The 16,073-nt window shown below is 55.5% G+C and overlaps 1 protein-coding gene across 4 annotated transcripts in view; it reads left to right on the forward strand.

The window, feature by feature from the left end:
• The window catches only part of MAP2K3 (mitogen-activated protein kinase kinase 3), a 30,333-nt gene extending 18,400 nt beyond the window's left edge, over positions 1 to 11,933 (forward strand). For all 4 annotated transcript variants that reach the window (XM_054457968.2, XM_063655913.1, XM_054457969.2 and 1 more), the window contains 6 exons: positions 14 to 65; positions 1,259 to 1,386; positions 1,884 to 1,961; positions 8,921 to 9,060; positions 10,295 to 10,340; positions 10,947 to 11,933. In XM_054457968.2, the coding sequence (XP_054313943.1) occupies positions 14 to 65; positions 1,259 to 1,386; positions 1,884 to 1,961; positions 8,921 to 9,060; positions 10,295 to 10,340; positions 10,947 to 11,030 (528 nt within the window). In that variant the 3' untranslated portion in view covers positions 11,031 to 11,933. The remainder of the gene's footprint in view (positions 1 to 13; positions 66 to 1,258; positions 1,387 to 1,883; positions 1,962 to 8,920; positions 9,061 to 10,294; positions 10,341 to 10,946) is intronic.
• The last annotated feature ends 4,140 nt before the right edge of the window (positions 11,934 to 16,073 follow it).

The following is a 16,073-nucleotide window of genomic DNA, read 5'->3' on the forward strand; positions in this document are numbered from 1 at the left end:
ACCCCACCGCCAGATCGTGCGGGCCCTGGAGCATCTGCACAGCAAGCTGTCGGTGATCCACAGAGGTCAGTGCCTGGCAGCCACCCAGGCACGGTGTAGCCAGTGGGAGGGATCCCAGGCCAAGGCGGGTGGATGTCTCCCTATGAGCAACTGAGGCTCCGAGAGGTGACAGGTTGTGACGTGCCCGATGGGGTTCCAGCCGCTTTCCACCTGCAGCCCTGCAGCTGCCTCCCCTCAGGTTTGCTGGTGCTCGAAGCAAGGACTGGCTTGACCTCTGTCCTGAGAAAGGTGGACTGGGTTCTGTTCTGATGTATAGTTTACAAATTGTGAAACTCCAGCATAGAGTGCGTATAATCATGTTCACACCCATGCAACCACCTCCCTCCAAGATGCAGGACAATTCTCTCACCCCCTCCCAGAATGTTCTCTTGGGCTCCTTCCCTGCCATCCCCCATGTGCCTAAGGCACCCACAAGTCTGGTTTTCCCACGGTGGGTTGGTTTCGCCCTTTCTGGAACATCAGCCTCGCTTGATGTTTCTGGACCTACCTGGGTCTGGTGTGATCTCAGTTTGTTCCTTTTTGCTGCTGAGCACAAGTCTATTTTTCCAGATTTACTTCTTTTCAAAAAATGAATTAGGCTTAGTTCCCATTGTCCACTGGGTGCCCATCCCAGCCCCCCAGGTCACTGTGGTTGGCGGTTGGCACGGAACCTTCTGGTCCTTTTTATGTGCATTTCCATCTTTACACACATCCCTATGGAGGGCACGGGGATGTGAGTGTCCTATGCGCATTTGCGTGAAGAATCCCTGCTGGGCTGGTCTCCCATGCTGGTCTGTGGGCACTCCATGTCCAAGCACACAGATCCTGCCTCCCAGGCTTTAATTGATCCTGCTGCCCTCTGGGAGCACCCGCACAAGCCAGGCTCTCACTGGACACCTCATGTCTGGAGGGTGGATGCAGGCACAGTGCCCCCAGCAAAGCACCTGGAGCCCTGCCTTCCTTGCAGTGGCCGGGCCGGGCTGGGCACGTCCTGGCTGTTCCCTGAGGACCAAGTATGACTCTCAGCTGGCCCGGCACCTCTTGCAGCCTCAGTTCCCTGGTCCGACCCTTGGGACCCTGGTGGAACCTGCCCACTGGGGCATGGGGGGGGGCACAGGAGGGGTCTTGGGCGAGGGAGGGGGGCACAGCTATGCAGAGCATGGCACCTGCCTCCAGTCGTGCTCCACAGACGTGGCTGAGGCATGTCCCTCCCTGGCAGATGTGAAGCCCTCCAATGTCCTCATCAACAAGGAGGGCCATGTGAAGATGTGTGACTTTGGCATCAGTGGCTACTTGGTGGACTCTGTGGCCAAGACGATGGATGCCGGCTGCAAGCCCTACATGGCCGTGAGTGGTCCCCAAGCCCCCCAGGCTCAGGAGAGGATGGGGCAGGGAGAGATCTGCCCAGGCTGGCCACCCCGGCCATGCCCTCTGTCCATAAGGGCAGAGCCTCCCCACACTGCGTTTCCTACTATAGTGGGGCCACCTGTGTCTTGCTGCCCAGGGGCAGCCCTTCTGTACCCCATTGTTAACTGACCCCCACCGTGCCCCAGTTGGGTGATAAGCTCATGGACCACCTCTGTGGAGGACACTGGTGGGCTGTGCAGGTCCCGCCCCGCCCTCATTGTCAGGAGGGCCTTAGGGGTCTGCTCCCAGGTAGGGTCAGCCCGAGGCAAGGATTGGGCCTTCTAAGCATGACCCAGGCCCTCCTAGCCTCAGTTTCCTCCCCCGTCACATGGGCAGGTGGGCTAAGCTGAGCGCTCAGTTTGGGGATTGGGAGGCAAGGCCTAGCCATGGGAGCTTACCTGGGGCGGGTGTTCACGCCTCACTGTTCCCTCCTGCAGCCTGAGAGGATCAACCCGGAGCTGAACCAGAAGGGCTACAATGTCAAGTCGGACGTCTGGAGCCTGGGCATCACCATGGTACTGTGTGGGGCCAGGGCCTGCCCTTGGTGGTCAGGTGGGGTGGGTGGAGCCGTACCTGGGGCCCTGAGCTTTTGGGGGACTCATCAGATAGTTTAGATTCTGGAAAGAAGTATTGGCTTCAAAATCTGAGAAGAAAATGTGCCATCAGAGATTACCATCTATTTAAGGGAACATCCCAGGGTCAGGGTCACTCATCGTGAAGTCCTGGGTGCTTTGTGATATGGTGGCCACAGGGCTTTCTCTGGAGTTCTTGGTGCTTGTTGAGAAATCACAGCCAATCCCAAATTACGTAAGTTCCTGGTATGTAAATCATGCAAAAGCAAGATAGTAAAGATCTTTTCAAAAATATTTCATAGCAGAAGGTTTGTTGCCGGTGGCGTCCTGGTACATTGCGGTGGGGTGGTAGAAAGGGTGGGTGGGCTCTCAGTCCTGGGCCTGCGGAGGCCAAATGCATCCCTGGCTTGGGTAGGGTGAGGGCAGATGTGGCAGAAGTCCAGGTGTAGGGATGGGCCCAGAGCAGTTGCTTCTGGAATTGCCTGGCAGAACCCCATGCCTTCCGTGTTGGGGCTCAGGTCAAGGTGTGGGTAAGCCCGCTCTGGCTCCCCTGTGGACAGTGGATTGGAGGGATGGGAAGACCACCAGGATGTGTCCCCCAGCTAGGGCTAGGAAGCTGTTCAGAAGACGCGTGAAAGGACGATGCCATCAGCAGGTAGGGCTCAGGCTGGTGGCCTTGGCCAGCTGAGTGGCTCGGGACCAATGGAGTGTCCTGGGCATCAGCTCCTTCCCTGCCCAGGGAAGCCTGGCCCAGGACATTCCTGCTTGTCCCTAGTCCCTTTGACTATTTGGTGTTGGGGATGAGGCCATCAGATAAGATGTGGTGAGAAGCGTTGGCGGGGTGTTTTCCAACACCACAACCCATTCTCGGATTCTCCAGACACCCACCCAGTGCCCTGCAGTTCCGTTCGGTTCTGGTGCTGCCTGGAGTTCGCACAGACCCCACAGGTTCAGGGCTCTGTCCCACCAGACTGCCCCCAACATCACACACCAGTTGGAAGTAGCAGGTCTCCCATACTACTGAACTGACCAGCTACAAACTGGGGGTCCCCACGACCCTCTCCTAAGGTTTGATAATTTCCTAGAATGGCTCACAAAACTCAGGAAAATACTTTATTTGTGTTTACTGGTTTATCAGAAAGGATATAACTCAGGACCAGCCAGATGGAACAGACTCACGGGGGGAGGGGTGTGAGTATGGGGTGCAGAGCTGCTGTGCCCTCTTGGGGCCTGGCGCCCTCCTGGTACCTCCCTGTGCTTGCCAACCTACAGGCTTCTCAAGCTCATGGAATTTTGTTGTTGTTTTTGACACGGAGTCTCACTCTGTCGCTTAGGCTGGAGTGCAGTGGCACAATCTCAGCTCACTGTAACCTCTGCCTCCTGGGTTCAAGCGCTTCTTGTGCCTCCGCCTCCCGAGTAGCTGGGATTACAGGCACCAACCACCATGCCCAGCTGATTTTTGTATTTTTAGTGGAGATGGGGTTTTGCCATGTTGGCCAGGCTGGTCTCGAACTCCCAACCTCAGGTGATCTGCCCGCCTCGGCCTCCCAAAGTGCTGGGATTACAGGTGTGAGCCACCGTGCCCAGCCTCACATGGAGAGGTTTTTTTGTGAGAGAGGGTCTCACTCTGTTGCTCAGGCTGGAGTGCAGTGGTATGATCGCAGCTCACTGCAGCCTTGAACTCCCAGGCTCAAGCCATCCCCCCACCTCAGTCTCCTGAGTAGCTGGAACTACAGGTGTGTGCCCCCACGCCCAGCTACTTTTTTAATGTTTTGTAGAGAAGGAGTCTCACTATGTTGCCCAGGCTGGTCTTGAAATCCTGGGCTCAAGCAATCTGCCTACCTTGGCCTCCCAAAGTGCTGGGATTATAGGCACAAGCTACCGCACCCACTGCAAATTTTTATAGAGCACAGTCTCCAGGCCCCCTCCTCTCAGCATCAGTTGGCGGGTGATGCTGAGAGTTCCCACCCTCTATAATCAGCTGGGTTTTCTGGGGAGCAGCCCCATCCTGAGGCTGTCTAGGGGCCTTACCCTGAATCATCTCATTAGCATAAACTCAGGCTCCTTGTGGATAACAAAGCCACTCCTGTCACTCAGGAAATTCCAAGGGTTTTAGGAGCTCCATGCCAGGAACAAAGACCAAATAAATTTCTTTTTATGCCACAGGGGTGGAGAAGAGTGGAGCGGGTGGGGGTGGCTCTGGGGACAGGTGGAAGGCCACTGTTGCAGATGCAGAGGCCTCTGCAAGGAGGGCACCCTGCTGACCTGAGGGCAGGGTAGACCAGGGGGTGCAAATGCAAAGGCCCTGAGGTGGGGCTGTGCCTGCTGTGTGCGTGGGTGGCCGGGTCAGAGGAGAGGGAGGGAGGGTTGGGAGTGAGGGAAGAGAAGTGTCTGGTGGGTAGAGAGTTGACGTGGGTGTTGTGGGTTTTACTGGTGTTGCTGCTACCATCATTATCATCATCATGTGGTTGTAATTTTATTTATTTTTAATTTTTATTTTTTTGAAATGGAGTCTCACTCTGTTGCCCAGGCTGGAGTGCAGCGGGACGATCTCGGCTCACTGCAACCTCTGCCTCCTAGGTTCAAGTGATTCTCCTGTCTCAGCCTCCTGAGTAACTGGGATTACAGGCTCGTGCCACCATGCCTGGCTATCTTTTTTTTTTTTTTGAGACGGAGTTGCACTCTGTCGCCTAGCCTGGAGTGCAATGGCATGATCTCAGCTCACTGCAACCTCTGCCTTTCGCGTTCAGGCAATTCTCCTGCCTCAGCCTCCCCAGTAGCTGGGATTATAGGCGTGAGCCACCACACCTGGCAAATTTTTGTATTTTTAGAAGAGACGGGGTTTCACCATGTTGGCCAGGCTAGTCTCAAATTCCTGACCTCAGGTGATCTGCCTGCCTCTGCCTCCCAAAGTGCTAGGATTACAGGGGTGGGCCACCGTGCCTGGCCTTTTTTTTTTTTTTTTTTTTTTGAGGGAGTCTCACTCTGTTGACCAGGCTAGAGTGCAATGGCACAATCTCAGCTCACTGCAACCTCCGCCTCCCAGGTTCAAGCAATTCTCTTGCCTCAGCCTCTAGAGTAGCTGGGATTACAGGCATCTGCCACCACGCCCGGCTAATTTTTGTATTTTTAGTAGAGACGGGGTTTTGCCATGTTGGCCAGGCTGGTCTCGAACTCCTGACCTCAGGTGATCCACCTGCCTCAGCCTCCCAAAGTGTTGGGATTACAGGCGTGAGCCGCCACGCCCAGCTTTGAGCCACTGCGCCTGGCCTGTGGCTGTAACTTTATAAACAGTGTATCTGTTGACAGTGACTGGGAAAGACTCAAAGTCGAAATAATTTTGTCAGAGAGGTGGGACTGGGCCATACCTTCAGTTTTCTTTAATTGGTGACATGTAATTTTTCAATTAAACTTTTTTTTTTTTTTGAGGTGGAGAGGAATATTCATCCTGAAGGCAGGTGCTATATCTGCAATAACAGTTTTCCAAGTCTTAAGTTTGATGCAAAGGACAAGTTCTTGCTGTATTTAGACTGCACAGAACTGGTTGGATATTAGAGACCCCGCTCATGACTACCTCACACATACACACACCCTTATGTCCCTTCCCCACCTCCCCATCTCCCTTCCATCTGTCCATCCATCATGATTGTTGGGCCCACCATGGCTAGTGGCCTTCTGATATGGTTGGTGGAACTTGGACAAGTGTGTGCTAAGTGTATATTTCAGTTATCAAATATTGCATAGCAAACCATCCCAGAACCTAGTGACCCAAACCAACAGCAGTTTCTTATTTCTCATGTTTCCACCATTGTGGCTGGGCTCAGCTGGATGGCTCTTCTGCTGTACCTGGGACTGGCTGGGATCATGGCTGGGCTGGGCTGGGCTGGTCTGGAAGGCCCAAGATGGCCTCACAAACATGGGCCTCCTCTGCCTGGCCTCTCCATGCGACTTACTCACATTGGCCTGCTCCCTGGGCTTCAGAGCATGGCAGTGTCAGCAGAGTTGGAGTTCTTTCATGATGGCTGGCATCTAAAAGGTAGTTCTCTGAAGTGCTAGGCCTGGAACTGGCACAGCATCACTTCTGCCTCATTGTGTTGGTCAGCGAGTCACAGGCCAGCCCAGGTTCAAGGGCAGGGAATGCTCCCGGCTTGATGGAGGATCGGCAGGTGCACACGGGGAGGTGGAGGTGGCCACTTTAGGCACAGGTTAGGTTTTTCTCTCACAAGTTACAAAAGTAGTGGAAACCTAACATAAAAATGCAGAGGCAAAGTAAGGGGAAAATGACTGTAGTTATTCTACCTAGAGACACCTCTTACCCCATTTCAGTGCCAACATTGTGCATTATATATATAATATTTTTATTATATATAATAAAATACATTTTATTATAATTTAGAGAAATACAAACAATACATAATGCTTCTCTTTTTTGTTGTTGAAACAGAGCCTCGCTCTGTCACCCATGCTGGAGTGCGGTGGTGCGATCTCGGCTTACTGCAACTTCCGCCTCCCAGGTTCAAGTGATTCTCCTGCCTCAGGCTCCAGAGTAGCTGGGACTACAGGTGTGCGCCACCATGCCCGGCTAATTTTTGTATTTTTAGTAGAGATGGGGTTTCACCATGTTGGCCAGGCAGGTCTCAAACTCGTGATCCACCCACCTTGGCCTTCCAAAGTGCTGGGATTGCAGGTGTGAGCCACCGCACCTGGCCTCGTAATGCTTCTTTTTAAAAAACTTTTTTTAAAAAATTTTGTAGCATTACATGTTGTTCATATTTCTCTCACTGTTTTTTTTTTTTTTTAGACATAGTTTTGCTCTTGTTGCCCAGGCTGGAGTATAGTGGTGCAATCTCGGCTCACCACAACCTCTGCCTCCCAGGTTCAAGTGGTTCTCCTGCCCCACTCAGTCTCCCAAGTAGCTGGGATTACAGGTGTGCGCCACCACATCCAGCTAATTTTGTATTTTTAGTAGAGATGGGGGTTTCTCCATGTTGGTCAGACTGGTCTCGAACCCCCGACCTCAAGTGACCTGCCTGCCTCGGCCTCCCAAAGTGCTTGGATTATAGGTGTGAGCCACCGCACCTGGCCAATTTCTCTAAATTATAATAGACTCCTGTATATATCCCTTCCAAAGACTCCATAACCATCTGCCACCATTCACTCACCCTGTCCGCTGATATGGGATGTTTCCCTTGTTCCTGATGTTTTCCTTCCATTTCAAATTCTCAGCCATCCTGGGGGAGTGACTGGTAAAACAGAGTTGGGAGAATTCCCCTGGGTGGGGCTCTGGTCTCGGCCTCCCCCCATCCTGCAAGGGCCCCAGAGCTCTCTTGGCATTGGCTTTTTCCCACTCACTGCACAAGCCTCAGGATGCCAGTGGGAATCACTCAGAACAGACAGGGTTCATGCTGGGGATGGCCCTTGGCCAGGAGCGACTGCTGACTGGGTGCTGGCCCGTTAGTGTTGTCGCTGGGGAGTCACAGGGGTGCGACTACGGTCCTGGCTAGGTCTCCGCCCCCATGGTGGGGCTGGCCCCTGGCGCTGGACATTCAGGCTGCTTCTTAACATTGGCAGATAACACCATATGGCACATCTTTGTGCCCGGAGGCTATTTTTGTTGTTTTTCATTTTTTGAGCGCTTTAGAAAAAATAAAGGAGTATGAGGTTGAAGGTTTGGACACTTCTGCTTTTCTAATTATAACTCTCATGGCCACTGGTCCTTCTCCTGTAGCTCATATGGGGTACTTGCTCTACATATTGCAGTCAGTGAAAATTCTAAGAGAAAAGCCCCCCACATCGGTACGGTTTTGTCCTGTGAACATGCGTGCACACATGCACACGCACGCAGTGGGCCCTGCCTGTGTGGGTGTGTTTGTCTGAGCTGGAAAGGGCCTCTAGCCTGATGGGAGGCACATTCTCAGCACAGTCCTTAGGGTCTTGTCCGGGCTCCAGTTGCCAGCGCCAAGTGTTTGTGCTGAGGTCTCTTCCGTTCATCATGGTGATGACCGCCGGCAGCGAGGGCCCTTGTGCTGGAGCCTCGGAATTCTCTGTTCTTCCAGGCCGGGGCCAGGGCTGACGTGACTTGTTTTTTCCATCCAGTCATCATGACTGGAGCCCAGAGTTGGTTGTAAGCTAGCTAGTCCGTCCCTTCCATGATGACTTCTGCCAACCACAGGGCTGGGAGCTTGGAGCGAGGACAGAGACCCACTGGCCCGATGTCACCCACAGGAAATCTGGATCCAGCAGGGCACATGTGGCCACACAGGCCACTTGTCTAGGAAGGAAACTGCTGGGGCCCTGCAGAAGATGAGGCTGCAGGCTCATGGGTGCAGAGGCGAGGCAGCCTCATGGTCTCACACTCCGTCCGCGGCCTTGGAGACAGCTGTGCGCGCGCGTGTGTGTGTGTGTGTGTGTGTAGCATTTCCCATGTGCCTCTGTGAAAACAGCAGCCCAAATAAATGACAGCAGATGCTGAAGTCTGAGATGGTCAGATGTTAGGAAGGGGATTGGCTGTGACCACCTGGGACCTGCCCACCTGGCTCATGAGGCTGCGCCCTAAGGTCGCCAGCTCCTCAGATTTTTCCAGAGCAGCTGGAACCTGCATTGTTTTGTAAAATCTTCAGAATTCAGGTTTTCTGAAAACCCAGTGATGGCCTCACCAGTCCCAGCGTGGGCTGCATCTGCTTCCTGAGCTGGGTCCTGCTGGCTGGGTCGGAGGAGTTAAGAGCTGGCATCCCCAGCTTTCTCGCCTTTGTTCTGCTGGGATGTGATAGGGAGATCAGCTGTGCAGCTTTGAGGCCTGGCTCTGGTACCAGGATGGGTGGGAACCCCCAACCCTCGCTCCTGGGTGCAGAGTGTGGGTGTATCTGGGGCCGGGGCCTCTGACCCCCCTGTCCCCGCTGCAGATTGAGATGGCCATCCTGCGGTTCCCTTACGAGTCCTGGGGGACCCCGTTCCAGCAGCTGAAGCAGGTGGTGGAGGAGCCGTCCCCCCAGCTCCCAGCCGACCGTTTCTCCCCCGAGTTTGTGGACTTCACTGCTCAGTGGTGAGTCTTGGGTGCTGCTGAGCGCCTGCCACTGCCCCTCCCTGGCCAGATCCCTGCACCTTCCTGGGCCCTGTTCCTTTATTCCTTTAGCAAATAAACCCCCAGATGACTTGGCATCCAAATATGTAAGGCAGAAACAGCTGGAGCATGAGGAGCATTTGACAAAACGATGGTCTTGGTGGGAGATTTCAATACATTTCTTCCAGAAGTGGACAAATCAGATAGACTGAAAAAGAGAACAAAGTATATGGAAAATATGAACACAAAAAACAAGTTTGCTTTTATTGATATCTAGAACTTTGTACCAAATTAAAGAATGCCCCATAGGAGCCTTATAAAAATCATGTTTGAGAGGCCAGGCGCGGTGGCTCACGCCTGTAATCCCAGCACTTTGGGAGGCCGAGGCAGGCGGATCCCGAGGTCAGGAGTTTGAGACCAGCCTGACCAACATGGTGAAACCCTGACTCTACTAAAAATAGGAAAATTAGCCGGGCGTGGTGGCGCATGCCTGTAATCCCAGCTACTCAGGAGGCTGAAGCAGGAGAGTCGCTTGAACCCGGGAGCCGGAGGTTGCAGTGAGTCTGAGCCAAGATCATGCGACTGCACTCCAGCATGGGCGACAGAGCGAGACTGTCTCAAAAAAAAAAAAAAAAAAAAAAAAAAAAAAAAAATCATGTTTGAGGTTACAGAAGGAATAAGGAAGAGGGCAACTTCTCTGACCATAATTAAATAGAGCAAGAATTGGGTAAGGAAGAAGCGGCCGGGTGCGGTGGCTCACACCCATGGTCCCAGCACTTTTATTGTTGACCATAATCAGCAACAGAGGAGCCCAGCAGAGTCCCTGGGCAGTCTGACCCCTTTAATTGTGGACTAACCTCTCCCAGAACCCATGATAAGGAGTTTTCTCTCCTGACTGAGGATACCAAGTGTGTGATTGTTAGGAAGAGCATTGCAGTCCCATTTTGGTGTTGATATGGAAATTCCTAGGTTACTATGGAGACAAGAAAACCAGGACCCCAAGAGCCAGAGAAACTTGCCGCAAGTCTCTAGTTTGTTCCTATGAATGCCCCTCCACCCTGGAAGAAGCCCTGGACAGTCCTGTCCCTTCTTCCCTGGGTGCACGTGTCCCCTACTGCCAGGCCTGGGGCAATCCTGGGGTGGTTTGGCTGGCCCTTGGGGGCTGGGCTTCCTTCCTCCCTGTCAGCCTGGCCACAGCTGCACTATTCTCTCCTAGCCTGAGGAAGAACCCCGCAGAGCGTATGAGCTACCTGGAGCTGATGGTGAGTATGGGCGGGAGGTGCCTGCCGTGCTCTTCAGGGCTGGCTGGGGCTGGGTGGGGCTCTGGGGAGAGGGCTGCATCCTGCACACAGATGGGTAGCTCCTCTGGCTGGCCCCGCGTTCTCTCCTTTAGGTGCTCGGTCATTTGTTTGCTCCTGTATACCTGGCTCCCTCCCTCCTTCCTGCGTGCCAGGCCCTGGGAAGGGTACACAGGCAGTGTGTGACAGAATGGGGCAGAGGGGCCAAGGGTGGCATCAGGGAAGGCTTCATGGAGGAGGTACCATTTGAACTGAGACTGGAAGGATGAATAAGGGTTATCTCCTGATGGAGAGGCTGTCCCAAGCAGAAGGTCCAGCATGGGCAGAGGCCTGACGTGTGGGGGGAAAGGGAGGTTAGTGTGGCTGGAGAGTGACCACAAGAGAGCTGAGGAGGAGCCACAAATGCCATCTGTGACAGTCATGGAGGGCCTCCTGGGGGTGGAGGTCCTAGAAGGATGAGTAGGATTTTGCCAGTCAGGAGAACACTTGGGCTGGAGCTGGTTGGGGAGGAGTGGCCACCTCCCCCTCCCGCTACCCCTCCATGGTGACTGTGCCTTCTGTCACCCCCAGGAGCACCCCTTCTTCACCTTGCACAAAACCAAGAAGACGGACATTGCTGCCTTCGTGAAGGAGATCCTGGGAGAAGACTCATAGGGGCTGGGCCTCGGACCCCACTCTGGCCCTCCAGAGCCCCACAGCCCCATCTTGGGGGGCAGTGCTCACCCACACCATAAGCTACTGCCATCCTGGCCCAGGGCATCTGGGAGGAACCGAGGGGGCTGCTCCCACCTGGCTCTGTGGTGAGCCATTTGTCCCAAGTGCCAAAGAAGCAGACCATCGGGGCTCCCAGCCAGGCCCTTGTCGGCCCCACCAGTGCCTCTCCCTGCTGCTCCAAGGACCCGTCTCCAGCTGCTGAGATCCTGGACTGAGGGGGCCTGGATGCCCCCTGTGGATGCTGCTGCCCCTGCACAGCAGGCCGCCGGTGCCTGGATGGATGGGCCACCGCCTTGCTCAGCCTGGATGCCATCCAAGTTGTATATTTTTTTAATCTCTCGACTGAATGGACTTTGCACACTTTGGCCCAGGGTGGCCACACCTCTATCCTGGCTTTGGTGCGGGGTACACAAGAGGGGATGAGTTGTGTGAATACCCCAAGACTCCCATGAGGGAGATGCCATGAGCCGCCCAAGGCCTTCCCCTGGCACTGGCAAACAGGGCCTCTGCGGGGCACACTGGCTCACCCAGTCCTGCCCACCACCGTTATCGGTGTCATTCACCTTTTCGGGTTTTTTTTAATTTATCCTCTGTTGATTTTTTCTTTTGCTTTATGGGTTTGGCTTGTTTTTCTTGCATGGTTTGGAGCTGATCGCTTCTCCCCCACCCCCTAGGGTACCAGCAGGCAGAGCCTTGCCCTCTGCTCAGGCTGGGGTCCAGTGGGAGGGGCCCAAGGTCTCTGCTCAGAGAAGTGCAGGGGGAGCCTACCAGCTCACTCTCCCTGAGGACTGGCTTGACAGGGGCTATGGGTTTGCTTTGGTGTTGTTTTTAAAAAAAAGAAAATATATTTTTTTGAAAAAACGACTGCCCATCCCGGGTCCTTTCCCTGATGGGTTGGGGCAGTTACCTGGTTGCTGTTTTAATTAAAAAAAAAAAAAAGGACTAAAGGTTGTGTGAGATTGTGTATGACACCTATGAGGCCCCCTCTTACTTGGGGAAGGTTGTGGCCCCTCAAGGGACACTTGTCTCTGGGCCAGGGGCAGGGTGTCGTGCTCAGGGGAGGGAGGACTGCTGACCCACCAGGCCCTTCTACATCTGAGGACACAGAGGCCCCCAGAGGGCTGTTACGAGGTAACATCCTGTGATCATCCAGGCACCAGGCCCTGTACTGACGCTGGACAGAGCAGCGAACACACAGGTCCAGTCTGCTGGTGGCAGCCACCCATCCCACTGTCCTGGAGTAGTGATGACAGCCAGGTGCACAGAGTAGCGAGCACCCTGCACACTTTGCCTGGGCTGGACACGGTGACCTCAGGGAGGTTACGTGACCTCCAGTTTACAGATGGGAAAACAGACCCAGAGAGCTGACATCACTTACCCAAAGCCACACAGCTTATAAGACAGAAAAACAGACTTGGGGACAGGTGGTGGGCTCGGAGAAGGCTCCGAGGGGAGTAGGTGCAGCCTGATGAAGGCGCCCTGCAGTCTGGCCCTGTGACGCTGGCAGCATGGCTGGGGCAGCAGGGAATTTGCTCACGTAAGCCGGGTGTGCTGAGCTTCAGGTACCGTTGGGTTCGAAGTTCAGCTGATGGCCTGATGGACTTGCATTCACCTTGGCTGTTCATCGGTCTCCGGTTCACCTCCTCATGGGGACCAGTCAGGACCCAGGGACTCCAAGAGCTCGGCACACCGTGCCCAGGGTACTCCTGAAGTCCCAGGACTGGCTCTTACCAGCTGGGAAGGAGTCGAATTCATCCCCAGGTCAGGAGGGTGGATGTGACAGCTCAGGTCAGGTCAGGCATGAGGGGACTCCGCCCACTACAGCTGAAGGTCTGAGAGCAGGGTCTCTGTGGTCCTCTGAGGAAGCTTAGGGTGTGTTCCCAGGAGGAGGGTCCCCATGGGGTCTGTCTCTGCACTCCTCCTGTCCTCCAGCCCCAGTCTGGGACAGGTCTCTGCCCACTAACCCTTCCCTGGCACAGGGGCTAACAGTTCCTGGGAGCTGTTGTCTCCCTCCCTCCATCCTTCAATCATGAAGACTTGTTTTCACCCCAGGGCCTTTGCACTGGCTGTCCCCTCTGCGTAGAACACCCCCTCCCCCGTCTTCCTGTGGCTGGCTCCCCCCAACCCCATCCCGGTCTCCCATGTCACCTCCTCAGCGAGGTCTTCCAGGACCACTCTGGCTCAAATAGCCTCCGCCCACTAGGCCCAGCCAATCTAGCTTTTCCAGGCCGAGACCTGACTTGTCACTGTTGTGTCGTCAGCGCTGAGAATGCTGCCGACACCGAGGGAGCGCTCGGCTTCTGCTGAATGAACACATGAAAGAATGAATGAGGGAGGGAGGGAAAGGGGGAGGAAGGGAATGAATCCCTTGCCGGGGCGCGGCCCTAGGCTCTGTCTCCTGTAGCCGCCAGGGGGCGGTAGAGCTCGGCTTCAACCGCGTGCCCTGGAGCCCCGCCCGGCCCCGAGCGCCCGTCCGCGTCCTCGTGCGTCCTCTGCGCAGCTGGAGGCCGCGAGCTTGCCACGCGTCAGCCCAGTTCTCGGCCTCTGCGGCTGTCCTGCCCGTGTGCCCCCCCCGGCCCGGCCCTCGGGGCTTCCGGGGACTCTGCAGCCTGCAGACAGCAGCAGACCCAACGCCTAGCGATTTACCGTGCGCGCCCCTGAAGTTACCCAGCGCCCCGCAGCTCACCGCGCCCCTCGCGGCTCGCACGCCTGGCTGGACGCCGCAGGCCTGGCTGGATGCCGCAGCCCTTCACAGAGAGCAGGCTCCTCCGCGCACGACTGCAGCCCCAGTCGTTTGCAGTTCCCTTGCCATTTATGGGACCCTTTGGCTTTTACAGAGCGTGTCCAGCCATCAGAGTGGGGAAGCCAGTGTACAGATCACTGACATTTTACAAAGCCCAGGCCCTTGACAGTTTATACTACCCGTGGAGGTCTCAAGCGGCAGGGCCCCTCTCCCCTGTTCCCTGTCCCTAAGGTGGGGGAATGGGGATGGGGAGCGGCCGGGCCCTCCCTTCCCCGAGGCAGGACGCCCGCATTTCCTGTCAGGCAGCAGGGTCCGGGCAGGCGCCTTTTCCAGGCCCGGGATTAATGAGTCTCTGGACAGGGAGATGGCAGAGGCATGTGGACTTTGTTCAATTACAGCCGTGAGAGCCTCCTCATCAGGCAGCATTAAAAATGCAGCAGACAGGCGGGGCGTGTTGGCTCACGTCTGTAATCCCAGCACTTTGGGAGGCCGAGGTAGGTGGATCACCTGAGGTCGGGAGTTCGAGACCAGCTTGGCCAAGATGGTGAAACTGCGTCTCTACTTAAAAAAATACAAAAATTAGACGGGCGTGGTGGCGCACGTCTGTAATCCAAGCTATTTGGGAGGCTGAGGCAAGAGAATCGCTTTAACCTGGGAGGCAGAGGTTGCAGTGAGCTGAGATCGAGCTGCTACACTCCAGCCTGGGTGGCAGAGTGACGCTCCGTCTCAAAAAAAAAAAAAGAAAGAAAAAAGAAAAAGAAAAAGAAAAATGCAGCAGACAGGCCTGTTCAGGAGCAGGGAGGCTGCGGAGGGAGGATTTGGCGAATTCCCTTCTAGAGGCCAGGGCGGGAAGCCTCTCCTCCAGATCCCTGCTGCAGCTCCTGTCTTTGGTGGGGGCCTCCTCATGGTCCACAGTGCCCCACCCCGGGCGCCCGCCCCTGCCTCCCCTGTACCCTGTGCCTGGCTCCCTGTGCTTCACCCCGAGCCTGGCGGTGCAGGGCCTCTGCACAAGCTGTGTTGTTCTCCGCCCGGAACGCTCTTCCCCGGATGTGTTCCCGCTTAGGGGTCTGCTCAGACGCCTCCCTGACCACCCTTGTCCTGCCGCACTTTCTTCACATTTATTTATTTTCATTCTTGCTCACTGGCCGCCTCCCCCGCAAGACCAGGAGGAGATAGCCTTGCTCACAGGAGACAGGGCAGGTGCAGGAAGGCTGCCACAAGGCCCAGTGCAGGCAGCAGGCAGCAGGGCTGTGCGGGAGGTGGTCTGGGGACGGTGCTGCCATTCTGTTTATTCCGGGGGTCTGTCCTGGGAAGGCTTTCCAGGAGCGAGCCGATACTGAGCCGATACGCGCGTTGTGCTGGCCGAGGACTCTGCACCTCAGAGAAGGGAAGCCAGGAGCTCCAAGTCAAACAGCAGGCAGCACCCATGCCGGGGGTTAGCGTCCCGGCTGCGCTCCGGCTCCCATGCCCTCCCTCGGGGCCGAGCTCTGCTTCTGAGGGCAGAGCCCAAGGAGGCCCGTGCTGCCCACCTGGCGGCTCAGGCTCCAGCAGCCCCGAAACTGTGGTCAAGTCCCTCTTCCCCCAGGGGATGGGCAGGGGCCAGAAGGATTGAATGTGTCCCCCAAGCTGCTGTGTTGGGAGGTGGGGCCTCACAGCAGGATTAGGTCCTGGGGGCCCGCCCTCCTGAATGGATGAATGCTGCCAGCCATCTCCCAGTGGGTTAGTTACCCAGGGGGTTGGTTGTAATAAAAGGGCGTTTTGCCCTCCCCTGCTCCCTCCAGCACTCTCTTGCCTTTTGGCCTTCCTTCTGCCATGGGAGGACACAGCAGGGAGGCCTTGTCAGATGCCGGCCTGGATCTTGATTTCCCAGCCTCCAGAACCCTGAGAAATTTCTGTTGTTTAGAAAGTACCCAGTCTGGGCTGGGCACATGGCTCACACTTGTAATCCCAGCACTTTGGGAGGCCAAGGCGGGCGGATGGCTTGAGGCCAGGAGCTCGAGACCAGCTGGGGCAACATAGCAACACCTCATCTGTACAAAAAAGCCAGGTGTGGTGGTGCATGTCTGTAGTCCCAGCTACTCCAGGAGCTGAAGTGGGAGGCTTGCTTGAGCCCAGGAGTTTGAGGCTGCAATGAGCGGTGATTGCCACTGCACTCCAGCCTGGGTGACAGATTGAGACCCTGTCTCGATTTAAAACAAGAAAAAAGAAGAAGAAATCATCCAGTTTGTGGTATTTTGTTA

Source organism: Pongo pygmaeus, chromosome 19 (genome assembly GCF_028885625.2).
Source record: "Pongo pygmaeus isolate AG05252 chromosome 19, NHGRI_mPonPyg2-v2.0_pri, whole genome shotgun sequence".
In the NCBI taxonomy this organism is placed as follows: domain Eukaryota; kingdom Metazoa; phylum Chordata; class Mammalia; order Primates; family Hominidae; genus Pongo; species Pongo pygmaeus.